The sequence below is a fragment of the Mesocricetus auratus genome, unplaced genomic scaffold, assembly GCF_017639785.1.
Source record: "Mesocricetus auratus isolate SY011 unplaced genomic scaffold, BCM_Maur_2.0 Super-Scaffold_100021, whole genome shotgun sequence".
NCBI lineage: Eukaryota > Metazoa > Chordata > Mammalia > Rodentia > Cricetidae > Mesocricetus > Mesocricetus auratus.
The window spans coordinates 29,753,042-29,779,208 of record NW_024429202.1 but is presented as its reverse complement, the minus strand read 5'-3'; the positions used below and the strand labels follow the sequence as shown (position 1 = coordinate 29,779,208).

At 44.2% G+C, this 26,167-nt stretch overlaps 1 protein-coding gene across 3 annotated transcripts in view; it reads left to right on the top strand.

The window, feature by feature from the left end:
• Nucleotides 1-26,167, top strand: part of Mgat4a (alpha-1,3-mannosyl-glycoprotein 4-beta-N-acetylglucosaminyltransferase A) — a 106,682-nt gene that overhangs the window by 44,507 nt on the left and 36,008 nt on the right. For all 3 annotated transcript variants that reach the window (XM_040729613.1, XM_040729612.1, XM_040729611.1), the window contains exons 3-5: nucleotides 13,325-13,492; nucleotides 16,000-16,138; nucleotides 21,416-21,551. In XM_040729613.1, coding sequence (XP_040585547.1) covers nucleotides 13,325-13,492; nucleotides 16,000-16,138; nucleotides 21,416-21,551 — 443 coding nt within the window. The remainder of the gene's footprint in view (nucleotides 1-13,324; nucleotides 13,493-15,999; nucleotides 16,139-21,415; nucleotides 21,552-26,167) is intronic.

Genomic DNA, 26,167 nt, shown 5'->3' with positions numbered 1-26,167 from the left:
CCAGTTGTGGCTTCTTTATTTTCTGGACAAGTGACTCTCAAAATGTAATGTAGACAGAGCCAGGACCTCTAGCTGTGTTTTAGGAGGCTCACGAGTATAAGATTATTTCATTATAATACTGGGAGACTGATGGATATAAGATATTTCACAGTAGCATTGAGAGATGGTTTGCGTATTTCACTATTGTAAAAAAGTAGCGGGAGTAGTTATGGGAATTTAGCTGTTTTCTTTTAGGCCAGACAGGAGTAAGAGTTGATGGAGCCAATCACTCTTTTTAGTATCCTTTGTTTTGTTTTATGTTATTGAGAAAGGGTGTCTATCAGGCAACTCTCTAACTCATAATCTTTCTGTGTTAGCCTCTTATGTGTGGGACTACAGGCATGTATCACCATGCCCAGGTTTGCTGGTTGTTACTTTTATAACACTTTAGAATTTGTGCTAATATGCATTAGATCTTGACATTAATTTAAATTCCTAATATAAATATTGACATATGTGCTGCGGTGATAACTTTTAGTGGGTTAAGTTTTGCTATGTAAACATGAGTTCCGATTGCCTATGCAGAAAGCAGAAAGCAGAAAGTTGGTTGTGGCAGTGCTGGCCTGTAACCCTGGGGAGAGCCAGCAGTCTTCTAGGGGCTTGAGACCAGCCAGTCTAGTCACAGCAATGAGCTCTGCATTTGATGAGAGACCCTGTTTTTATAAGGTAAAGAGCAATAGAGGAAGGTACCCAGCATTGATCTCTAGCCTCCACACAAACGTATAATCCACACGTCAAAAAGTGCAAGAACTATTGTGTACATAGAACTATGTGTTTTCTTTTTAAATTAGAAATATTTACGTGTGTGTGTGTGTGTGTGTGTGTGTGTGTGTGTGTATACAACTTGCAGGGGTTGGTTTTTTCCTTCCATCATGTGGGTCTTGGGAATTGAACTCAGATCATCAGACTTGGTGACAAGCACTTTCACCCAGTGAGCCGTCTTGCCAGCCCTGTATCATCTTTAAAGTAAAATTGTCATCTCCTAGACACATTACATAGCTTACTTTTATTGTTTACTATGGCACAAATGCCTCCCACATCATGGATTTTACTGGGTGCATGGCATTCTGTTAATAAAATTATCCTAAGTTCAGCTGTGTAATATTGCTTTGACAAATTCTCTAATTTATTGATCGGTTTCTTTCTTTCTTTAGCACTGGGGATCGAGCCTAGGGCCTCATGCATGCAAAGTTAGTGCTTTAACCGCTGAGCTATGTCTCTCTTAATCACTTTCTCATAGTTTAAAAAATGTAAAATGATCTGCCTGTGTTGACATTTGGGGGTGAGTGAAGCCATACAGAGAAGAGTGCATTTGAGAATTACCAGAAAGGTCCGCCTGCGTGGTGAGCCCTTGGCTGGCGCCTGGAAACTGATGTGTAGCTGTAAATGATCAGTGTCCTGTGCTTAAGCTATTTCTATAAGCTGTTCAGTTTAATTAAACACTGGCCTTATTATTATTAATTGTTATTATTATCATTATTTGCCCTCCCTCCTCCAACAGCCTTAGGCATTGAGTCTCTAATGGAGTTGGGACCCTTTGCTTGTACTTTCCAAACTTATTTCTGAGGGGTTAGGTGTGTCCTGTCCAATCCCATGGCAGTTCAGCTCTTGCAGGCTGCACCTGGCTTCTTCTAGACCCAGGCTCCTGGTTCCTTTTCCCTTTGCTGATCCAACTCTCTGCTGCCTGGCTGTGAGGCTCAAGACCTTTGCTCTCTGTCTAGCAACTTGTATCTAAGATATTACAACCTCGTTAGACCTAACTCTTTTCCCTACTCAACTATGAGGTTCTGTCAGCAGGAGTGCCCGCTCTGCCAGGAGGTAGATGTCAGGATATGAAGGGAGAAGCTGGAAGGCAGTTGGCTGAACTAAGGGTAGGTGGGATGCTGTAGCTAAAGTGCTTTCCTTGAGGGAGACAAACAATGTATACCCCTCCTTCTGAGGCCTAACAAATGGAGGTGCGGTTCTATCAAAGGCCACCTAAGGGAACCAATGAGTGTGTTAGGCTTCCTGACAGAACCATGGTAAGGGGTTATGGGCAAGAGCATGGTGAGATTAAAGCAGCCACACTGGATGATGGCTTCCCCGTTGTGTAGACACCACACCCTCTCCTCATCTGTCCCCCTGTATCCCTCTAGCCCTCTCTCCCCCAAGACCTTGTGAAACGAGGGCAGAATTGCATACTTCTGTGAGGAGTGTGGCTGGAAACTCAGATGATAGTCTCATGACCCTCTCTGCCCCATCCACCCACGAGGAAATGCCAACAACAGTCAACAGGCCCAGCTGTGATGACCTTTTGGGATCAGGCCCAACAGAACCGAAGGTGGCGACAGTTTGCCCGGGAGGGTGGTCCTATTCTCCAGTCGGTCAGTGTGTCTGGAGAGTTCTAAGTAGTTTGGTCATGTGGTAGGAAGGAATGGTCTCAGATAACACTAGAGATTCAAGCAGGAGACCTTTAAGGGTTTGTGGTAGCTTCGTTGTGGAGGAGACAGATGGCAGAGCATCAAGGTTAGCGGATGGAGAGCGATTCCAGAGGCCGAAGACTGAAGGGGAGGTGTGGGGCAAATGGATGAGGGCTGCTGGGTGAATGAAAAGAAGAAATAAAAAGGAGGACATGATTGCTCCTAGGTGTGGTGGAGGTTATTGCAGATATGAGGGTGGAAACAGCCAGAGGCATCTGGAAGAGTCCAGAGTGGACTTGACCAGCAGACTAAGCTGGGCCAGTGAGGAGAGGAGGGAAGGGGAGAGGGAGAGCCAGGGGACCAAGAGACCAAGGACCCGAGTAGCCAAGATGGCTAGATTATATAGGGAAGAGCTGCTTGGAGAAGGGCAGCCCAGCCTAGTCCCTGGGCTGGGAAAGATTAGGGTACTGCATGTAGGTTATGCCAGCCAGGAGGATCTTGTAGCAGACCAGGACTGAGGGATGCTGGGAGAACCTGGTGGCCCAAGTCTGCCTTGATATGTTAATAAGCACCTTGCTTATCTGATTGTCCCCGATTTGAGACATGACACTAAGGTATAGCTCGTGTCCCTGATGAATGAGACCTAAGGAGTTTGAGAGCTGTACCCAGGCTCATTATTGCCAGGGAGGGTTGGGGTGGGCCTGTGAAGTCTAGGATCCCCACATGGCTTTTGATTTCCAGCAGGGAGGGTCTCGTGTGCAGACGAGTGGGCATTTCTCCAGAAGGCCTCTGTGGACACTCCCTGATGGAAGAAGTGGTCCATTGTCCTTGTGTATGGTCTCCACTGACCCCTCATTGGGGATATTACTGCTGGAGTGAAGGTGACCCCTCACTGGGGAGATCTTACTGCTGAAGCAGGGTGAAAGCCCTAGACACTCACTTGTATAAAATACATCCGGTGTGTTCATGTGGCCAGGGCCTTGTGGCAGTTGGAAAGAGTGGAGGTTTAGACTTGGCTGTGGCTGACAGGGCGGGGATGGGATCAGGGTTTTTCTTGAGGTGTGTGTGTGTGACTAGAGTAGAATAGTATTTATCATGAAACTTTCTATATGGCTTGGTTGCCTCATCCATAGTCCTTAGGCTGTAGTGAGCCCAGCATCTTCCTCCCTTCCCTCCCTCCCTCCCTTCCTCCCTCCCTCCCTCCCTCCTCCCTCCCTCCCTCCCTCTCTGCTCCCTCCCTCCCTCTCTGCTCCCTCCCTCCCTCCCTCCTCCCTCCTTCCTTCTTTCTTCTTTCTCTCCCTCCCTCCTTCCCTCCCTCCCTGCTCCCTCCCTCCTTCCCCTCTCTCTCCTCCTTCCTCCTTCCTTCTTTCTCTTCCTCCCTCCTCCCTCCCTCCCCTCCCTCCTCCCTCCCTCCTCCCTCCTCCTCCCTTCCTTTTGTCTGTCCATCACATCTGATCAGATCCTTGCAGCTGGAGTTATGTCAGGTGTTTGTGAGCCGCCTGACATGTTAGCTGGGAACTGAACTCGGATCTTCAGTGGAAACAGCAAACTTTTAACTGCTAAGCCGTCTCACCAGCCCTGTGTACTTTCTGTTGTTGTTGTTGCTTTGCGTGTGTGTGTGTGTGTGTGTGTGTGTGTGTGTGTGTGTGTGTGTGTGTGTGTGTGTGCGTCTGCTGGTGTCTGTTCTAGTCCCTGTCCAGAACAGAGAAATTTAGAGACATCATTATGTTGTTCCTTGGGTCCCAAGGACTTTTTGCCCTTTGTGCCTCCTGCTTCCCAGAGAATTGTGTTTGCGTTTGAAACACCTGGCTTTTTGTCGTACCTAACAAGTTTAGAAAGTGTATCTATTAGAGACATCTTGATCTAGAGAAAATTCTTCAGGGATAATTCTTCAACTGAAAATTCGTATTTTGAGACTGTCTTTATGAACAACAGACTATTACACATATATTATGAAGTGGGGGTTTACTGAAAGAAGTTAAAGGGACTAGAATGGAGTAAAGTGCAGGTGATGATGGCCGGTACCCTCACCCAGATAGCATGACAAATGGGCTTGTCTCTGCATTTGCCAGCTTGGGCTGTCACAGTTGCCTCTGGCCGATGCTCATTTGTGTGCCCGTTTTTAGTCCTAGGCCTTCGGTATTTTCCTGATCCGTAAGGCAGAGTGTCTGTAGCCTACCCCTAGTTAAGGTGAGAGGCCTTCAGCTTGGAACCTCTGATTGGTTTTTATAAAACCTACTGTGACTTTAGTCTGGTGAGCAGGGGCTGGCAAGCCAACCATCCCAGTGGAGCTGGGGTTGTAGTTTAGTAGTAGAGCCCTTGCTTAGGATGCACAAAGTCCTGAATTCAATCCCCAGAACTGCAGTAACAACAGTCATGTGATGGGAGGAAAGCATGGGGAGCCTGCTCGTCTCATGTGCTGGCACGTACCTATAACTCTAGCAGTTCACTCAGAAGCTGAGGCAGGGAGATTGTGAGTTCAAGGCCCACCCGGGCTACTGAGTGAATACTAGACAGGCAGAAGACTACTAGGAAATAATGAGTAAGAAGAACATAAAAGAATAGCCATCCCTACCTAGGATGCTCAACAGGACAGTGCTGAGTGTCAGGGAGTGTGCTGGGCAGTCTTGTTAACTTTGGCACACCTGGCAGTTGAATGGCCTTCATCAGGTTGGCTCATGGGACACACAGTGGCACATTCCCTGGATTGCAGATTGCAGTGGGTGGTGTCACCCCTCGGCAGGTCATCCCTTGTTGTAGAAGAAAACAGGATGAGCAGGAGCAAGGGACTCAAACCAGTGAGCAGCAGGCTAAGTAGCATCCCTTGTGGTCTCCGCCTTAGTTCCCACCTCCATGCTTCTGCCTCAACTTCCCTGGATGAGGGACTGCAACCTGGAATCCAGATAAAGCCCTTGCCTCCCCTGGTTCCTTTTGGTGTTTTTCCAACAGAAAACAAACTGGGTGTGGCTAGGTGTGTTTGGCTCTTTAGATTAAGATGGTTCTAATCTTTTTAGATGGAGATGGTTCTAATGTAGCAGTTCTCAACCCGTGGGTCGAGACCCCTGCATATCAGATATGTACATTACAATTCATAGCAGTAGCAAAATTCCAGTTATGAAGTAGCAATGAAGTAATGCTATGGTTGGGAGTCACCACGGCGTGAGGAACTGTATCCAGGGTGGCAGCATCAGGGAAGGTGAGAACCACTGCTCTAATGTAAAATGGAACGCTCTGTCTGGGAGAACTCTTCCCGGGAAAGTACAAGGCATTGTCTCTTTCGGAGATACAAAATGTGTTTTATTTTCCTCTAAGAATAAAAGCAACTTATAGGAAACAATGTGTGGTAGAATATTATTTTAAGGTGTGTGACTTTTGTGTATGCTGCATTTGTTTAACTCTGTGAAGCTGTGTTACTTTGCCTGTCTAAAACACCTGGTGGTCTAATAAGGAACGGAGCAGCCAATAGTGAGGCAGGAGCAAGGATAGGCGGGGCTGGCAGGCAGAGAGGATAAATAGAAGGAGAAAAGAGGAAACAGGAAAGCAGCAAGAGAACGAGAAGAGGATGTCAGGGGTCAGCTATCCAGCTACCCAGCTACCCAGCCCGCCGTGGTGTAAGAAGGAAAGTAAGATATGCAGATTGAGAAAGACAAAAGCTGACTAGCAACAAGCCAAGCTAAGGCCGGACATTCATAAATACCAGTAGTAAGAGCGTGTGTGATTTATGGGGCGGCTGGGTGGCAGGCCCCTCAAAAAGCCAAAAGAACAAGAACACGTCAGACACAACAGTGCATGCCAGTTAGTTTAAGTACCAGTTGAGGAGAGATGTTTATACCCATCTGGTAACTTTCACTCCGTGTTCTTCATGGTTATTGAATTTTGAAGAGCAAGACCGACCAAAGTCACTGTCAATATTAAAAAGTGTTTTTTGCCGGGTATTGGTGGCATACGCCTTTAATCCCAGCACTCGGGAGGTAGAGGCAGGCGGATCTCTGTGAGTTTGAGTCCAGCCTGGTTTACAGAGCAAGTTCCAGGACAGCCTCAAAAAACAATACAGAGAAACCCTGTCTTGAAAAATAAAAAAAAAGTGGTTTTAACCTTTATTTTTATTCTCTCTCTCTCTCTCTCTCTCTCTCTCTCTCTCTCTCTCTCTCTCTCTCTCTCTCTCTCTCTCTCTCTCTCTCTCTCTCTCTCTCTCTCTCTCTCTCTCTGTGTGTGTGATGATATTGCCCCTTCCCCAAGGGAATTGAGCAAATCTGCTGAGATTAAGATGTATTTCTAAGGAAATGAGTCTCGTAGCCCTATGCAGCAGCCACTTACCAAGCCTGTCCCTGATGCTGTTTTGAATCACCCTGTTATTGATTATGCTACCTAAGGGTGATGGAGAAAGATAGCCTACGGTCATGTTCTAGAATCTTTCTGGTCATGGCTAGTAAGGGCTCGTTCTGTGAGTGTAGACAAATCAGAATTGGGTTAATCTTATTGCTTGCGTTTGGTTAAAAAAGTGTCTGATCTCATGCACTTAAGAGCATGGGCGGGCCTTTTCAGAGTCCCTGTTGATGTGACATGTCCTTTAGGGTAATTCTGCAGAGCTCTTGGAAGACACCCTTGAAACAGATGTGTGCTGGTTACTTTCAGCCCCTCCCCACTATCCCGTTAGCTGGAAGGGTTACTGGAAGGAGAGGAAGAAGGGGCTTGGGGAGAGAACTCCATAAACTCGGGGCTTCTTTTCTTTGGCTTCTAAAGACAGTGTTGGCCTCTTCCCAGAAACCAGGTCTCATTCAGGTCCTACCTTTCACCTACTGGTTTTAGCCGCCCTTCTGGCGGTCTTATGTGGAAGTTGAAGCTGAGGAGATGGAGACAGTTGTTGATGGCCATTGCCTGTCTGTTCTAGGTAGGGATCGGCAGTTTGCAACTGAACTTCTAAGGGCAAAACTCAGGACTTCCACAGCCCTACTAGGCTAGGCTAGGCCAGTCATTTCAGAAAGAGATGAGGAAGGGCAACAAGTAGAAACAAAGATGTCAGGAGTGCCTGGATTGGGAAGAGAAAGAGATAAAGAGGGCCAGTGACCCCCTAAGGTCATCTCCGGGGTCCTGACGTGGGCTTTAGGTTTAAATAGAGGAGTAGGCTGGGATCTACAATGTTGACAGTTACACAGTTCTGGTCAAGGTGTGGTCTAATTTTGCTGCAGATCCGGTCCTTTGAGGTGTCTGAAGTAGTCATTACTGTTAAAGCTTAAATCAGACCAATCTGGTTTACTCTTGCTCCAGGACATGGATTTGCTGTTTGGAGAGTGACCTTCTTCTAGGTTGGTCTGTTCTGCCAGGTATGATGTTTCTGGAATCCAGAGTGACCACATGTTTAGGACAGCAACTTTTTATCTTTGTGCCTTCAATCTTGAAGAGACAGCAGATAGTTTGGCATCGCTGGTGTGTAAACAAACCTTCCTTAAGTGATGGACACACGTGGGTGGGTTACGCTGGGTTCTGATCCGTTTCATCTTGTTCCTATTGATTTGTGGGCCCAAGTGAGGAGTCTTTGGAGGAAGCTGCTTCTAAGGGTCTGCTAAATACCCATTTATTCCCTCCACGTGTGTTGCTTGCGTTCTGTGTACAGTGGGTTTTGGCTCTCCAGACTGCCTCTGGAAGCTGGGGTTTCTTCACTCTTTTTTCCCCTCCCCTCTCTCCTCTTTTCTGTTCCTTCCCCTCTCTCTTCCTGCTTCCTATGCTCCCTCTCCTTCCCTCAGCACATTTTAGACCTTTGTAAGTGGGGAATTACCTCCAGTTTCTTCCAGAGTCTTAGCTTTGAGTTTTAAATTGGTTGTATAAGAGCAACCGATGTGAATTCTGTTAATGACGTAAAAATAATACCTTTCAAAGACAGTGGATTCCTGAAAAGTAAGTTCGTGGGCTGTAGAATGGTGATGCTGAGATGCTCGTGTGTGTGTGTGTGTGTGTGTGTGTGTGTGTGTGTGTGTGTGTGTGTGTAAGGTTTTTTTCCCTTTCTGTGAAAGAGTGCAAAGTGACACTGAAGGACAGAGGGACTGTTAGGAATCAAACCCTTGACAAGCCTCACCCAGAACCTGTAGCTCCTCCCAGCATGTTTCACCCCGCCCCCTACCCTAATTTCTCCCTTGGGGGGAAGGTGGGGCTTCCCCTTCCCTTTCCCCAACCCTATCTCTATATAACTCAGCCATTTGGCGATGCTAGTCTTTGGCCCAGGCTGTCTCTCTTAGTCTGCTGCTCCTCTCTTGCACCCCCTCCTTCCTCCCTCCCCTCTTATGGTCTGGTTTAATCTGCTGGCCATGCTCAGCCTGGACTCTTCCCTCTGCCTGCTTTCTCCCTCGTGTCTACAATGAAAATCTTCTCCATACTTTAGGAGTAGTCCTGTCCTCCTCCTCTTATTTCATTATTCAGGAACAAAGCAAGTTAAGCAACATTCTTTCCAACCAGAATTTTATAGTTTGATAAATCTTAACCTCTTAAAAAAAACAGCCAAAACAAACAAGCAAAAAACCTAAAAAGGTGTATGTAACTTTTGTTAATTTTAACATTCAATAGTAAACCCCATATCTTAATTAGAAGGTTCCATTGATTAAACATTTTAAATTTCTGCTCTATTTTATGCATGCATAATGTTGCACATATATGTTGTGCATCATTTTTTTTCTTACAGTGAGTCCGAAAGAGTTATTTCAAATTATCAAATCATATGAAAATTGTCATTTTCACAAAAGGATCAAACATCAACAATTTCCTATTTTGGAAGTTTTACACTTAGATTCCATCTCTAATGGAAACAAAACAGTAGGCAGATTCATGTGCCCACGGGAATAGAGAATCCACCAGGTTTCTGCCACGTGGTGTCCCATCGTGTGACCCCCCCCCAGTGGAGGAAGTTTTGTGCATATTAAAGTTTGAACTAAATTCTTGGAAAATATAAATTGGAAAAATTCTAAGACTGTTCTAGAAACTTCCCAAAAGCTCTTTGCTTTCTAGATTAAAATGTAATGTTGCCGTATGCTCTGATGTAGGGAACTTCTTAATGTGGAAGGGTAGATTCAGAAGTGAAGGTTGTGTGAGAACTAGGATGAGGCCTACCTGGACCAAGAAGAGTACCCATGTCAGAAACTGTAGAGTGACTTTCCCCACTGACTTTCCAAAACCACATCAGTCTCTTTTGTGTTTTCTGACAGTGATCCTGATACCAGTGTAGTCTGTCTCCTTTAATCTCATTCAGGATCCACCCAGGATTGTGCTATGCACTTTGTCATCTGGACTCCAGTCTTTAGTCTCGGGTGTTCCCATAGCCCGTGCCTTCGCCTTTGGCAACCTTCCACATCATTTGAGGTCCACGCTATGTGTTTCATACATTGTCTCAGGTCCGTCTGGTCTGCTGTTCCCTTCAGATTAGATTGAGATCACGTGGTGTTGGCAGGAACACCGAGTAAGGAGCCCTGTGTGTTCTTGGTGCGTCTCTGCAGGAGGTGCTAGTCTTGGCCCTGTTATTGCTGATGGGAACCCTGGCCACTCCCTTAATATAAGGGATGTCTGCCAAGTTTCCCCACTCTAAAATTAGTATTTGTCCCTGCGTAAAATAAGTACTTGGTGAGGAGATACTTTGAGATGATGTAAATACCTCATTCCTTACCAGATTTGCACCTGGTAGTTACAGCATCCATCTTTGTTTCTTGTCTGAATCAGTTATTGCTGTGATGGTTGCAGAACAGTAACTCTCAGCTGTTGGTTAGTTACTGGAGTTCTACAGTAAGATACTCTGTCCCCTCATCTGAGAACTTCTGCTCTATTGTTGGTTCCGATTTTATTAAACGGGTGATAATTTATTACCATTAGTAGTTTAGTTTTGTTATTTAAATTGTCCCAATGTAGCTAGCAAGAGTCCCTTTATGTAGCTTTGTGTCCTTCTGACAATGCCTTGTCATTTTGTCTTTTAAGAAGTTTTTTTAAATTTATTGTTGTGGAGGCCAGTTTGCCCATGGACAACTTTGTGGAGTGATTGTTTCGCCATTAAATGGAAGGGGCTTGAACTTGGGTCTCTGGGCATGAGCAGCAAGTGCCTTTATCCACAGCGCCATGCCACCGGCTCTCTTTTTGTCTTCAAATGTTATTCCTTTGAAGTTATTTTTCTCCAGTGAGTTCTAGGGTTTTTTTTTTTTTGTGACAAGTGATATTCAAAAACCAGTGTGCTGGCACTCCCTGGGTCTCAAGGGGAGGGACATTAGGCTGCTCACTCACCAGCACCGTTTGGGTGCTGCTGGGGTGGATGTGCCTGTTGACAGTCTCCAGACTCGGGAGGGGCACACTGGGCCACACACTTAATTCCTTCTCTCGGGGTAGGATCTGATCTCAGACCACACTCCCCATAGGATTTTTCCAGACGTTTTAAAAGGTGTTGTTCTCATAGATAAACTTGAGAATACATCTAGCCTCCTTCCCCAGTTGTCATTTTGCAAAGTGTTGACTTGAGGTTGTTATTTAGTTGGGGGGGGGGTTGTTCTGCAGGACTGGGTCTTCCCGTTCAGGAGTAAGAGGTGATTTCTATAACCCCCCCACCCTCCACCTAGCCAACTTGGTTTTACTGTTTTTGTCATAAATCGTGCCTCCTGTGATAATCATTGAAACATTATTGATCATGGCTCTGTTTCTGAGCTGGGGTCGTGCTCTGTGACCCTCCTGCTTCTGAGAAGCTGGGACCCCACATCCACCACCACATCTGGCTTTTTCAGCTTTTGGATTTATGAATGGTATCTTAGCATTTGTTCTCTTGCGGATTTACACAGAAAAGTGCCTATGCCAGGAATGTAGAGTATGGAATGTGTCACCTGCATCAGTAAATGGGACACAGTGGCACCCTGAACTTCCTTCAAAGCCTCTCCTCGTCACAGTACCCGCTGATTTCTGTCCTTTCTACAGCAAGTTTGTGGGGGGTGGGTGTGGCAGCTTACGTGGCATTGCTTCTCAGTGTCAGGAAAGCGGGGTGCCGTGTCAGCTGATCACCCTGCCACGTACTTCTGAAGAGTTTACTGTGTGTACCTGAAAGAGGGGCAGTGAGCAGTGCTTTCACAGGCTTTCACCAGCGTTACAGGGGGTGTGGGTGATGAGGGCTCTTCCCACGCCTCCAGACAGGCCTTCACTATGCAGCTCCGTAGAGTCCTCATATTCTTACAGTAACTAAGTTAGTAGGGACTCTGTTGTCCAACAAGTGAGGACCTGTTTTGATTTTTTTAGTTCTAGTGCAGTGAGTTATTTTCTTGCAAAATACGGATTTTAATTATATATCTGTTCTTGCAGTTTTGTTAGTTTATTTTTGGAAGTATACTTTAAATTTTGAAAGCATTTGTACAGATGATTTATTTTTTAATTTTAGTTAAGAATTTTTTGCAAATTTTATACATTAGCATTGTATTTATATGCTTTTCACCCCTCTGTTTCCTTCCTCCAATGGCTCCTGTGTCTTCTCCAACTCCCTCTCAAACTCATGACCTCTTCCTTAATTATTATTGCTACATATGTTATATACATGTTTATATGAACGGATATACAGCCTGCTGAGTCTATTTCATGTTGCTCATCTGTACGTGTACAGGGTTCTCTGTGACCGTGACGGCCAGTAGAGTCATGGTCTGCAGGAGGCAAGAAGGCTGTTTGGTTCAGCATGACTCAGTAGCTGGTGTCGGTGCAAACTTTAAGTCTGACCTCAAGTCATTTATTTTAAGCATATTCACCACACACGCTTGGAAAAAAGCTTCCTGGTGATAATGAACTCAGTCCCATGTACGTAACAAAGCTGAAGACATGACTACATCAAAACTCTTTGTAAAGGGCGAGGGACATCTTCCATAAAGATGGGTTCTATAGATTAACCAAGAAAACAAGTTCAAGATAAGGCAGGGTGGGGGGGAGAAGCCCGTTACAGATTGAGACAAACAAGCTCGAGAGAAGGGTCTACGGGAGGATTTGATATGGCACAGCCACACAGAAAGGTCACCAGGCTGTTAACCATGTCTGCTCCCAGCTTCTGGGCTGAAAACCGGTTATACATCTCTCCCCGTGAAGAGCTAGCCCTGTGAGTTTTAACATTCCTGGTTCCCTCTAGTGCTTCTGTGTGAGCACAAGGAGTACATGCCCCCCTACTTACATATACTTACATGTACTTAGGACTGACCGTTTGGGATTGGAGAACCCATCATGGCGCTCATCCCTGAAGAAAACGGATTCTCCCTCCCTCACTAGTCATTGCCGGCCTATAGTTAGTTACCTAGGGGGTGTGGAGCCTTGCAAAAATCTCCCCCATACACATTGACATGTTAACTGGTGGTTTCACTATCTAGGTCTCATTTAGACAACCATATTGTTGAGATTTCATGGGTGCAAGCCTCCTTGCCATGTCTAGAAGACATTGGCAGGAGGCTCTCTGGTCCTCTGGCCCTTAGGATCGTTCTGACCCCTCCCCACTTCTGTGATTTTCCCTGAGCCTTAGGTGTATTGCATTGTAGATCTATCAGTTGGGGCTAGGCCATGTGGTCATTTGCATTTTGATGAGTTGTGGATCTATGATAGTTTTCCTTCTGTTGACAAAATTGCTTCTTGGATGAGGAGTGAGAACTCTACTTACCTGTGGGTAGAAGGACACGCATTTAGAGCATGGTTAGAAATGATATTGGTGGCTCATTTGCTCGAAATTAAAATGACCTTAAATTGAAAAAAAAAAAGAAATGATATTGGTTAGGAAAATGGCAGTAATAGATGTCCTCTAGGATTTGTGCATAGCCTATTACCTTGAACTGTAGAAGTATGTTGTTGTTGCTATTTTTTAAAGACGTATATTAAAAGACAAATCATACTAATGATTTTTTGTTTGCTTCTAGAAAAACTAATTGCTTATCAACGAGAATTTCTTGCTTTAAAAGAACGCCTTCGAATAGCTGAACATAGGATATCTCAACGCTCTTCTGAGTTGAACGCCATTGTCCAACAGTTTCGCCGCGTAGGAGCAACAAGTAATGGAAGTAACGCTGTATCGAATACATTTTCAGGTACCTAAAAGTAGTATATGTCAAAAGTTTTTATGGAGTGTGTGACTGGAGAGTTCTGTGAATAGTTTGCCAGTCGGCATGTGTTGCCCTTTTCAGAAAGAAAAAATAAATCCCTCAAAATTTGCTATTCTGGTGAATTAACGTATTTTTGTTCATTGTTGAATTTGATTTTGACAAAATACTTTTGCATTTCAGTTGTGTACATTTCATCGGTAGTAGTGAGGAACCTGTATCTTTTGAAAGCATTCATAATGAGATTAAATTTTAACTTTTGGGCTGGCAAGATGGCTCAGTGGTCAAAGAAAGCTTGACGCCAAGCCTAACAGCCCTGGGTTCAGTCCCTGGTCCCACATTGTCGTCTTCTTCCCCACCCCCATATAAGGGTTTTAAAATTGAAAGATTGGTTTTAACTTTTATTTCAGAATGCTTATAACCAGTGTTTGACCTTAGATGGCTCTGAGGAAGTCTATGAGCTACTCTTGCATCTGTATGATAATAAGGAAGAAGCCTGGCTTATAGTGCATACCTGGGAACCCTCTGGTCCTCTCCTGGGGACGCTGTGAGTCAGAGGAGCACCGCTTCTCTCTGGCTACGCCTTCTGCCACTGATAATCCAGGTGTTCAGAGTCTGCGCCAGTGCGCCAGGCCCCGGTGCCCTTTCCAGACTGGTATTTTAGATTCAACTTCATGTACTCTGGACAAAGCCAGCCAGGGATGCCTTGCATCTTGATATCCACACCTGACCACGTTCTCAAAGTTTTGTGTTTCCTCCCTCTCCTCCTGAGGACACTGTGTTTTGTCACTGTATCATTTACAATTACAGAGTGCTACAGTTACAGAAAATCACCCAGAAGCGTGGTCCAATGATTTCTATTAGCAACATTTTTTGTTTCCTTGTAGTCTTTTTTATACATATTTTTTCAAAATATTTTCTTGAAATTATACTATGAGGCATTCTTTTTTTTTTTTTTTGGTTTTTCGAGACAGGGTTTCTCTGTATTGTTTTGGAGGCTGTTCTGGAATTGGCTCTGTAGACCATGCTGGCCTTGAACTCACAGAGATCCGCCTGCCTCTGCCTCCCGAGTGCTGGGATAACAGGTACACACCACAATGTCTGGCATTCGCCAAAATACTGTCTACATTAAAGTTTTGTTTTAATGGGATAAGATCTCCTTCTGTAGCCCAGGCTGATCAAGAGGTCTCTATGTCGCCCAGGCAGACGTCAGACTGCAACATTCCTGTTTCAGCCTCCCTAGTGCTTAGGATTAGAGTCATGCACTCACCACACTGGCTACAATACTTTAATAGCTAATGTGCTAATCATAAACCACAGCAAATTAAGCATTTCCTTCTATAATTAGCAAATGAATGTTTTCCTGGGTCATTTTTTTTCTCCTCTAAATCACAGCTCTGTGAGAAACATTTCTGTGTGTCAATTGGTTGCATTTCTGGCAGCCCTTGTGATCTTCATTAGATTATGTTTTGATGGCCGGTGATTTTCAAACACATGGCACCATTCCTGGAACAAGACAGAAAGCAATTAAGTATCTGTTGAATGCATAAAAGCCAAAACCAAGAGGAAATGCCTGAGTCACAGGACAGACTGTTTCAGGGCCTTCGATTCTGCTGGATCTCTGGAACAGTAATTGCACCATGACTGGCATTTGAGCGGCGTTCATGCTGTTGCTGACGGTTGGGTGGGAGTAGGGTATTGTAACACTGATTTCTTTACAGTGAGGCTCAGCTTTAGTTTCATTATGATACTATATATGTGAGCTTGGTGTGGGTGGGTTTTTCTGCCTGTATGTCTGTCTACCACATGTGTGCAGTGCCCAAGGGAGCCAGAGGAGGGTCCTCTGGAAGAGCAGCAGGCACCTTTGATGACTGATCCATGCATCTCTCCAGTCCTCTTGTCATATTTTTAGTGGTGTTGTGGTCACAAGTCCTTCCTGCTAACTTCCTTGTTTAGGAGGTGAAATTTCAGTTTGATGAAAATTTGAAGCAATATTGTGTAATTAACAGAAGCTTTTAGTCCATAACCTATCCAGTGACTCATTGGTTCCCCTAGATGGAAACTGAAACCACTTGAAGATTGACACGTGCTGAGCATTCTCTACTTCTACTGTTAGTTTTTTTCACTTAAACTTTTTAGAGAGATACAATTTCTATATAAAAGTTTGATGAAATAGCAATGCATAATTAAATGAACGTTGGACTGGAGCAGTGGCCCATGCCTGGGATCGCAGAATATGGGTTTGTAGCAGATTTGAGGCCAACCTGAGCTAGCTACATATATCAACAACCTGTCTTAGAAAAAAAAAAGAAGAGACAGGAAAGTGTAATTCAGTGGTGGCCATTGTGTTTGCTGTTGACTTCATATGTAGATGACATATTTAGAGCCTGCTTAGTTGTCATTCTTGTAAGTTGGATAGTTTCCAAGAGGGGGCCATCAGAGGCTTCTGTAAGGGAAGGGGATTCTCACCACTTAATTGTCTTTCTGTGTTTCAGATAGTACCATAAAGCTACTAAAGGAGCTGACAAGCAAAAAATCCCTTCAAGTGCCAAGTATTTATTATCATTTGCCTCATTTATTGCAAAATGAAGGAAGCCTTCAGCCTGCGGTGCAGATCGGCAGTGGAAGACGGGGGAGGTGCGTTCACCGTGGGCCTGCTCTCTGAACTGTGGGTTGGCAAGTGATTTTCACCACTAGAACCAGGTCTAGTAGGACAAAGGATTAAAGTTCTCCCCCCCCCCCCCCAAATCTACGAACAGCACCTTGGGGCTCAGTCCAAACTGCTCTTTGAAAGGCTATGGACATTTCTTCTCCATGTATCAGAGTGGGATTTAGTAGACCTATAGTTCAGGCAGATACAGTCTTAAGCCTTTGTAAATTTTCTTTTAAAAATGGGGAGGTAGAGGGATGACCTTCACCGCTGTGTCTTATTCCAGCATGGATGACTCTTCACAGTCCTGTCACCGGGTCTCATGTCTGTCCTACTTTTCCCTAGACAGACAGTGGCATTGTCACTCATGAGCTTTCCATGTGATAACACTTGAATTTGCTGCTTTTTCTCCTTGGCCCATCATAGCCCTTGAATTTTCCTTATAGGATCTTTTGGCTACTTAATATTTCTAGTTCTTCACTTTTGCTTGAGTTTAAAATTTTTGAGTTAATTGAACTTGGACAATTTAATTTGATTTTTTCTTCATAGGTTTTAAGATATAGAGACCAGAATATTAAGATTGATGAAACAATGACTCTAGAGAGATTGAAATTCATTTTCCTTTGTGGTTGTTTGGGGACTTTTATTTTAAAACGAGGTTTCACTGTGAAGCCCAGGCTTCTTTAGAACACAGTTCCTTCTCCCTCACCCTCCTCAGTGGCTGGGGTTGCAGGTGTGTATCATCCTTTCAGGTTTGAATTTCATTTTGTGTTATTTTTTTAAAGACTTATTTGCTGAATGAGTATGCCCCATGTAATACCAGGAGTGCTGCCCTCAGAAGGTAGTCAGAAGAGGGTGTCGGGTCCCCTGGAACTAGAATTATGAATGGTTGTGAGCCACCATGTGGTTGCTGGGAATAGAACCCAGGTTCTCTTCAAGAGTAACACGTACTTCTCAGAGCATAGGGGTAGACTGATTTCCTGTCCTTTTCTAGTTTCAACAGTTTGCCAATATTCCTTTGTGGCCCCTCCTTTATCTTCAAAGCATAATATCTTCAGATTTCTCCCTGGGGCCTCTTTCTTCTGCTCACTCTGACTGTTCTTAGGGTTTTTTTTTTTTTTTGTAAAGCCCCTTGGGTTATATTGAACATATCAGGTAATCCAAAATAACCTTTTGGTTATTTTGTCCCATGCTTGACTTAGTCCCGCCCACAAATCTTACCATCCCAAGATGCCTAACTTAGTCCTGCCCATATATCTTCCTATCCCATGATGTTTGACTTAGTCCCGCCCACAAATCTTACCATCCCAAGAGGCCTGACATAGTCCCACTAACAAAGCCCCTTGCATCAGTAAGTTAACTCATTCATGGGTTTCAGGTATTAGGGCCTGGGCATGTTGAAGTCATTAATGCTTTCTACCACGATGAGAAAAAACAAGAGCATTGGAAGGGCCCTGGGGTGGAAGTTGAGCATGAAATATTCTAGAAGATAGATGAAGACCAATGTGACTGAAACGGGTGGGTAGATAAACCATATCAAGCCAAAGGAAGCTAGAGATGTTATTTGAAGCTAAAGACTGTAGGGAATTCGAGATCAGTGATGGGATTTTGCTTTTTTAGCATTAGTAGGAAGCCACTAAAGCAGCAGTCACGACCCCTTTTGTGACCCAATGACACTTTCACAGGGGTTGCATGTCATATATCCTGCATATCATATATTTTACATTGCGATTGATAACAATAGCAAAATTACAGCATGAAGTGGCAATGAAAATAATTTTGTGGTTGGGGGTCACCACAGCATGAGGAGCTGTACTAAAAGGTCTCAGCATTAGGAAGGTTGACAACCACTGCTCTGAAGGGTTGCAGATAGGTTAAGATTTAAAGTTTACAAAAATCATGTTTGCTACAGCGGGGGAGAGCGTGAGGGTGTGGGGAGAAGAGAGGTTGTGAGAGGCAGATGAACTATTTTAAGCTGACCACAGTACCTGGGCCTGTGAGCCCAGCACTTGGTATTGAGAAAGAGGACTGCAATGTGAAGACCGACTAGTCTTAACAAAGAAACAGTGGGAAAACAAATAGGCTTGGGGGCCGAAGATGACTCAGTGGTTAAGAGCACTGGCTGTTTTTCTGTTGGACCCAGGTTCAATTCCCAGCACCCACATGGCAGCTCAGAGACGTCTGTAACTCCAGTTCCAGGAGATCTGACACCCTCACACAGACATACATGTAGGCAAAGCACCAATGTACATGAAATATAAATAAACTTAAAAGCAAAAAACGCAAAAACAAATAATAGGCTTTTAGTTATGCCTTTGAGACAGGGTGAACTTGCACTGTGGGTGATTTTAGAGGTGCTTGGATGAATTTCGAGTACTTAGGAGAGGACAGAGGGACTGACTGGGGCTGGGCTTGAGGGAATGGTCGCGGAGAATTCTAAGATTCCAGATGGGATAACTGGACAAATGGTGGACGACCTGAAATCCAGGAGGGTAAAGCATGTTCAACAGCGTGGGTTTTTAAGTCTTATTTTTATTGCATTTTAACTATGCAGTGTGTGTGTGGGGGTGTGCATGTGGCTGTGGTACCTGGGGAGGGCTAAGGTGTGAGATCCCCTGGAGTCAGAGGCTACTGCGAGCCACCTGCTGTGGGTGCTGGGAGTCAAAGTCAGAGCCTTTGCAAGCCAGTGCTTGCTATTATCCGTGGGGCCTTCTCTCTAGCTCGCAGCACTGGTATTCAAGAGAAGAGGATGAGCTAAATTTGGGCAAGTCAAGTTTTGAGGAAGCTTTGAGATGCTGACACGTAGATAGATGTCAACCAGGCATTTGGATATTTGAATATGGGACTCAGAGGGGAACTCTCCAGTTAGGTTTAAGGCCGTGAGTCATTCATGAGTGAGTGGTTGCTGAAGAAGTGTGTATGAATGAGATCACCCAGGGCTTAGGACTGAGCCTCGAAAGTTTACCAGCAGCAAATGTCCAGGAAAAGAGGGAAATAAAGCTGGGAAGACAGACAGGAATGAAGAGCCAACATCACGCCTTTTTTTTTTTTTTTTTTTTTTGGTTTTTACAAGACAGGGTTTCTCTGTATTGTTTCGGAGGCTATCGGTCCAGCCTGGCCTCTAACGCACAAAGATCCGCCTGCCTCTGCCTCCCGAGTGCTGGGATTAAAGGCGTGCGCCACCACCGCCCGGCTCAACATCACGTCTTAAGGAAACAAGAAAGGCTAAAACTAGCAGGGGATGCTAAAACACGGAACATAACTTAGTTATAACTGAAGACTGGGAATGCTAAATTTGGAATTTGGACAGTTTCTGCTTTCTTTGTTCTGGCATGAAGGAAATAAGTTTTAGAATTGGGAATGTGACTTCCTGGCTCACAACCTCCCAATGACTGTCTATTCTGCTCAGAGTTGAACTCAGTTTGGTATGCTTGACCTGACGTCTGACTCTCTCCACGAGGCCGTTTCTGCCTCAGATCTATTTTGATCCTGCTTATGTCGAGATGATCATGTCTTCACGTCCTGCTGCTTCCTCTGCTGGAGTGTTCTTCCTCCGCTCTCACAAGTCTCATGAAAGCAAAGGCATTACTCAAATTGTCCCCCGTTTTACACCCACTGCCCAGAATACTGCCTTGCACACAGTAGGTGCAGAGCAAGTAGGGTGCATCTTGGAGGCACTGACAGCTGTCATCTGTAGAGTGGGAGAGATGCTACCGGAGGGAACGGTTCTTGCGCAGCTCGTTCCTTGGTGGTGCCACTTGCAGAACAGGAGGGTAGATCCATTGTCTTCAAGCCCCCTTCTAAGCCTTAGAGCTCCAGGCAGCTCTTAGCCTCTTCAGTAAATTGTTCCGTGCTTAAGGCTGACTTTTGTTTCGTTTCAGACAGGGATTCTCTGTGTAGTCCTGGCTTTTCTAGGACCAGGCTGGCCTCAAACTCACAGAGATCTGCCTGCCTCTGCCTCCTGAGTGCTGGGGTTGAAGGTGTGTGCCAGCACACCTGGTTTAGGGCTATTTTTAGCATTTGCTGTGGTGTGTGTATAATACTTAGAATGCTAAGGCTTTAAGATACAATTTTTCAAAAAAAGACTTTGAAATGCAATCAGTTCTGTGGAATCCCTCACATCACTGAGCCAGTTTAAAAAAAAAACAAAACAAAAAATGGGGTTATGATCACTGTGCTGAACTCTGTCAGTTACACATGAAGAATACCCTATAAATGGCACGTTAACTACAGCAAATATGGTACTCTGCTTAAGGACCCCCAGAGGCTCTTCTGATAGAGTTGATAGAGGAGGGCTCTAGCCTGGAGGCTATTGTGAGCAGCCAGATGAGTTGTCTGAAATCAGATATACACCCTTTGTGGATGATGCAGATGGTTGTTTTCATAGCAGCTGGTAAATGTTTAAGGTGTGTGCTGTTTTGTGTTTTCCCACATGATTTGGTTCATTTTTCTAAACTTGGTTTAGCTGGGTTCATTTGTCCAGTGTCCACCTACTGTGTGTCTCAGAGAAGAAATCACACATCAGCAAATGTGAAATTCATATTGCATCCAAATTGTTCCCTAATGCATTAGCCATGCTGGAGTAAGTTTGCATTCATCACAAGCAGTGTAGTAGGAACTATAATTTTGGAACTTTTTAAGGGTTGTACACAACCAGTAATTCACAAAGCTCCCTCTGCCAGATGAGGACCCAGCACCCTCAAATATTCCCATCATCCATTCTCACAGCACAAGGACCCAAACCAGGGAGTTCACATTGATGCTATACTGCTAATGAATCATAGATCTCACTCGAGATTTTACCGTGCTCATTTTTCTGTTCTTAGAATCCGTGTTCCCTTACATCATTACTTCGTCATTTTTTCTTAGTCTTTTGTCTAGGGCAGTTCTTGACACTGTAAAGTGTGTTGGCTGTTATTTTGTGACTTGTCCCCAAATTGTGCTTGCCTGGTGCCTCTTTGCCTGCGTGGTTCCCTTAAGCTGCTGCTAATACAAGACATTCGCTGAGTGTCAGATGGGTCGTGCTTCTGACCTTTACCTGTGGCATAGCCTGCTGTTTGCAGCTGTTCTGGTATGAGGGTTAGTCTTATTATCGCTTATTTGCTGTGGTGTTTGCACACACCCCTGGCCTAGCCATGTGGAAGAGAATTATAGCACTTTAGCCTTTTTCTTTCTAAAACTGCATTCCTCTGTTATTCCTATACATTTGTCTATATTGTCATTATAAAATCTTTTTATGTAATTACTGTGTTTTTTTTTCCAGTTTCAATAGTAATGGGAATTCCTACCGTGAAGAGAGAAGTTAAATCTTACCTCATAGAAACCCTTCATTCCCTGATTGATAATCTGTATCCTGAAGAGAAGCTGGACTGCGTTATAGTTGTCTTCATAGGAGAGGTAATTCTTTGTTATTTATTTTCCACCACATGTGATCTGAGAGTTAAAATACTAATCAAATATGTATGTGTGTTTTTATAAGCATTTAGACCAACAGTTCCTAACCTATGGGTAGTGACCCCTTTGTGGGATCACATATCAGATATCCTACATATCAGATGTTTGCATTATGATTCGTAAAAGTAGCAAAATTGCAGTTATGAAGGAACAACAAAATAATTTTATGGTTGGGGGTCACCACAACATGAGGATCTGTATTGAAGAAGGTATTCGGCACTAACACAGCAAAGGAATTGTATTAGGAAGGGTGAAAACCACTGCTCTAGAGGAAGTATTGTCTTCTTATCTGATTAGATTTTAGAATGGGGAAGGGCTGGGCCTGTAGCTTTGTGACAGAGCATTTTTGTGGCATCAATGAGATCTAGGCCACTCCTTAGCCCTCTCCCCTATATGGGAAGACCTTTAGGACATACTGTTAGTTCTGGGCCCCGGAGTCCCATTGTTTGAGTTCTTTCTTTCTTTTCAACTGAAGATGGTCTCCATGACAACGTAAACACACATACTACTAAAATCATGTAAACATATAGTGAAACTTGCCTGTTTTTGCCCCCATACAAATAGAACATTAGTTTTAAAAACTTAAAAATTCTTCCTATGACTTGTATACATAAATACCAGAGAGTCATTCTGTATACGTTGTGGTATTATAAACATTTTTTTCATGCCAAAAAAGAAAAAAAAAAGACTTTAAGAGAATAAAGGTCCCCACAACATTTTTTTTTCTAGCTTCCAAATATTTCTTCGTCTGGTTTCAGAATCATGGTTTTTCAGTTTCTGGTCCACAGGGAGGTTTTTGGGCTCCTGCAGTGATCAGCAGCAGCATTATGTAGATGAAGTGTGGTGCACCTGTATAGTTACTGACTTGACACTAATTTGTAAATGTGGCTCAGGACCCAAACACATTAAAGCATTCATATGTGACCAGCATGCACTGCAGAAGGCGAGCCACTTCCTCTTCCATTAGTCTATGGGAGAGCACGTTTCTTTTTTCCAGGCAGTACTAAAATATTAAAAACTGGTTTTTTTTTTGTCAACTTGACACAGCCTAGAGTCACTCGGGAAGAGGAAACCTCAAGGAATTGCCTCAATCTTATTGGTCTTGAATTGATAATTGATGTGGGATGGCCCTAGTCCGCTGTGGGTGACACCATCCCTATGTGGGTGGTTCTGGGTTTTATAAGAAAGCTTGAAGCCTGGCTGGTGGTGGTGGCGCACGCCTTTAATCCCAGCACTCTGGAACCCGAGGCAGGAGGATCTCTGTGAGTTCCAGGCCAGCCTGGTCTACAGAGCAAGTACCAAGACAGCCTCCAAAACAATACAGAGAAACCCTGTCTTGAAAAAACAAAAAAAAGAAAGAATGAAAGAAAGAGGAAGGAAGGAAGGAAGGAAGGAAGGAAGGAAGGAAGGAAGGAAGGAAGGAAGGAAGGAAGGAAGTTTGAGCATGAGCCAGAGAGCAAGCCAGCAAGCAGTGTGATTTCAGCTTGAGTTCTGGCCTGACTTCCCTTGATGATGGTCTGTGACTGGAAGCAGAAACCAAATAAACCCTACCTTGGGTTGCTTTTGGTCAGAGTGTTTTTTTTGTTGTTGTTGTTGTTTTGTTTGTTTTATCGTGGCAATAGAAAAGCAAATTTGATTTTCCAATTTGATGGATAAAAAGTAACACTTTGACCTTTGTCAAAACAAAATAGCTCAGTTTGGAGACTGGTTGGTTGAAAAGTAAATCTTTGTTTTTATTTAATTTGGATTTCTTTATTATATGGAATTAAATATAGGTTTGTGTAGATTCTGACCATTTGCTTTTATAATTGGTTTTCTATAAACTTTGTTTACTTTTTATACCTTGATTTGTAAGGAATTTCCGTATAAGGGGAATCAACTTTTCGAAGTAGCTTGTCCATTTGGTTATTTGTATTTATGATTTTTTTAAGTAAACCTGCCTGCCCCTGGAGATGGGCACTATTGACTATTAAAATTGAGAGTGAACTTTTTGTTTTGTTTTGTTTTGTTTTGTTTTGTTTCTTGAGACAGAGTTTGTCTGTATTGCTTTGGAGCCTATCCTGACACTCGCTCTGTAGACCAGGCTGGCCTCAAACTCACAGAGATCTGTCTGCCTCTGCCTCCGCCTCCGAGTGCTGGGATTAAAGGTGTGCACCACTAACGCCTGGGTGAGAGAGAACGACTTGGTGTTGTGGTGGTAAAAACCAGTCCAGTACAAACATTTGCAATTTCAGAAATATATTTAAGCAGATAAACACGTATATAAAACTCCTCAATATGCATTACTAAAATAAGAAAAGTTGTATCTTGGTCAGACTTTTAGTAGCAGGTGCCTTGAGGCTCAGGATTTTTCGGGGAAGCCACTTTCTGCCAGATACATTTTTATAAAGTTGGAGCTTACTAACAGTGAGAATATTATTATTGTACCGTGTCTGAAAAGCCCTCTTGGAACACAGTATGTGTCTGCATAGCTCCATGAGTTTCAATGCAGTCTATCCCGAACAGGAGAATTGAAATATTTTACTGGATTTGACCAGTAGGGAATTCAGAATCATTGTTGCATGTGCTTGCATCCCCGTGGGTTGGTTAGAAGCTTCCTCCTAGGTATTCTGGTAGCCCGAGGTCCTTCATGCAGTAGTAATGGGTCCATCTTGTGTGGTTCTGACCATGATTTGTGCACAGGATAACTGGAGATCTTCAGATTCTTCTTCAACAGCCATTGGTACTGGCCTACTTGATAACTTCATACCAATGTCTAATGGGCAGTGTAGCTGCTTGTATAAGAATGGCCTCCATAGCTGATACGTTTAAATGCCACTTACTTCATCACTGGGGGTGAGCTTTGAGGTTTCAAAATCCCATGCCAAACCCAGAATCTGTCTTTCTGCCTAAAGATCAGGATGTGTTCTGTGCTACTGCCCCAAGGTCTGCTGGCAGGCGCCATGCTTCCTGCCATGATGATAACGGACTAAACCTCATAACAGTGGTAAGCAAGCCCCGAGTTAAATGCTTTCTCTCCTAATAGTTGTCTTGGTCCTGGTGTCTCTTCATAGCAACAGGACAGTGATTAAGACAGCCAACTCTTAATTTGTCCAGAACTAAATTAGTCTAGCCCTCTCAAGCTGATGCTCCCCCTCCAGGTGTCCCATCTGCTCATGGGAGTTCTCTGTGTGCAGTGCTAGTTGGCCCGTGCCCAGTACGTTGTACAGATCTGTGTGTTCTCCATCCTGTGTATGTATTACGTCTGTGTGTTCTCTATCCTGTGTGTGTATTATGTCTGTATGTTCTCCATCCTGTGTGTGTATTACGTCTATGTTTTCTCCATCCTGTGTGTGTATTAATTACGTCTGTGTGTTCTCCATCCTGTGTGTGTATTACGTCTGTGTGTTCTCCATTCTGTGTGTATTAATTACGTCTGTGTGTTCTCCATTCTGTGTGTGTATTACGTCTGAACTCTGCCTCTTCCTTTCCACTCCCTTCTTCTCCGTCCCAGCTAATCACTTTCTGTGAAGCTGCCGCTGGTCTCCCATTTAAATTAGTGATGGCACTACAGGCAAATATGAGAAAACATATGTACATACTCATACACACATATGTGTATAATGTGTGTATGTATATTCAAGCAAATCAGAAATTTCTGTGAAGGCATGCATTGTCTCCAGTTTAAATATTTGAGGAGAGATGGAGAATGAAAAAAGTGCTGGAGATGATGCTGAGCATGTTGGTGTATGCCTGTCAACCCAGACCTCAGAAAGCTGAGACAGGAGGATTGCTGGAAGTTCAAAGCCAGCCATTGCTCTACAAGACTCTGTTTCAAAATCAAAGTATTAGAGTTGTGGGGAGTGTAACTGAGGGCTGTGGTCTTCACCTGGGCCACTTTTTGTTGTTCTTTGTACTTTTTTGGTTTTTCGAGACAGGGTTTCTCTGTGTAGCTTTGTACTTGGTGAGTTCAAGGCCAGCCTGGTCTACAGAAATCCCACCTGCCTCTGCCTCCCGAGTGCTGGGGTTAAAGGTGTGTGGTGGTGGTGCACAGCCGGCTTGACTGAGTCTTTGATGGTTGTAGACAGTCCGTGCTTTACATAAAGGGTGTGTGCCTATGAGCCTTCTTCGAACTCTCTGACATAGATGGCCTTGACAGCGCCAGCAGTTAGCCTGTTGGCTAACTGACAAATCAGGTCAATTTATAAGTGAGAGTGGATCAAGTTATAGTTGGCATCCACCAGGCTTTCCTACTGTAAAGATGTTTTCCTGTGTGTTCAGTGCTTGTCCTGTGGTGGGCAAGACTTTTAAGATAGGGAAATGACCTGCTTCTCATCAGATCATCGGCGCTGACTCAGCACCCCCGTGACTCCCTGCAGAAATGACTGTTGTGTGCGTTCCGTTTTCATCATCTCTCTTTCCATTTGTTAATTGGAGTTCCTTATGCTCAGTTCTGGCTTGTTAATCAAGTTGTGTATGCGTGTGTGTGCGCGCATTGTGACCATTGGGCTGTTCCACCTGCTATGGCCTGGCTGTTTCTCTTTGTTGCACCAGAATAATTTTAAGTTAAATCTGCATTT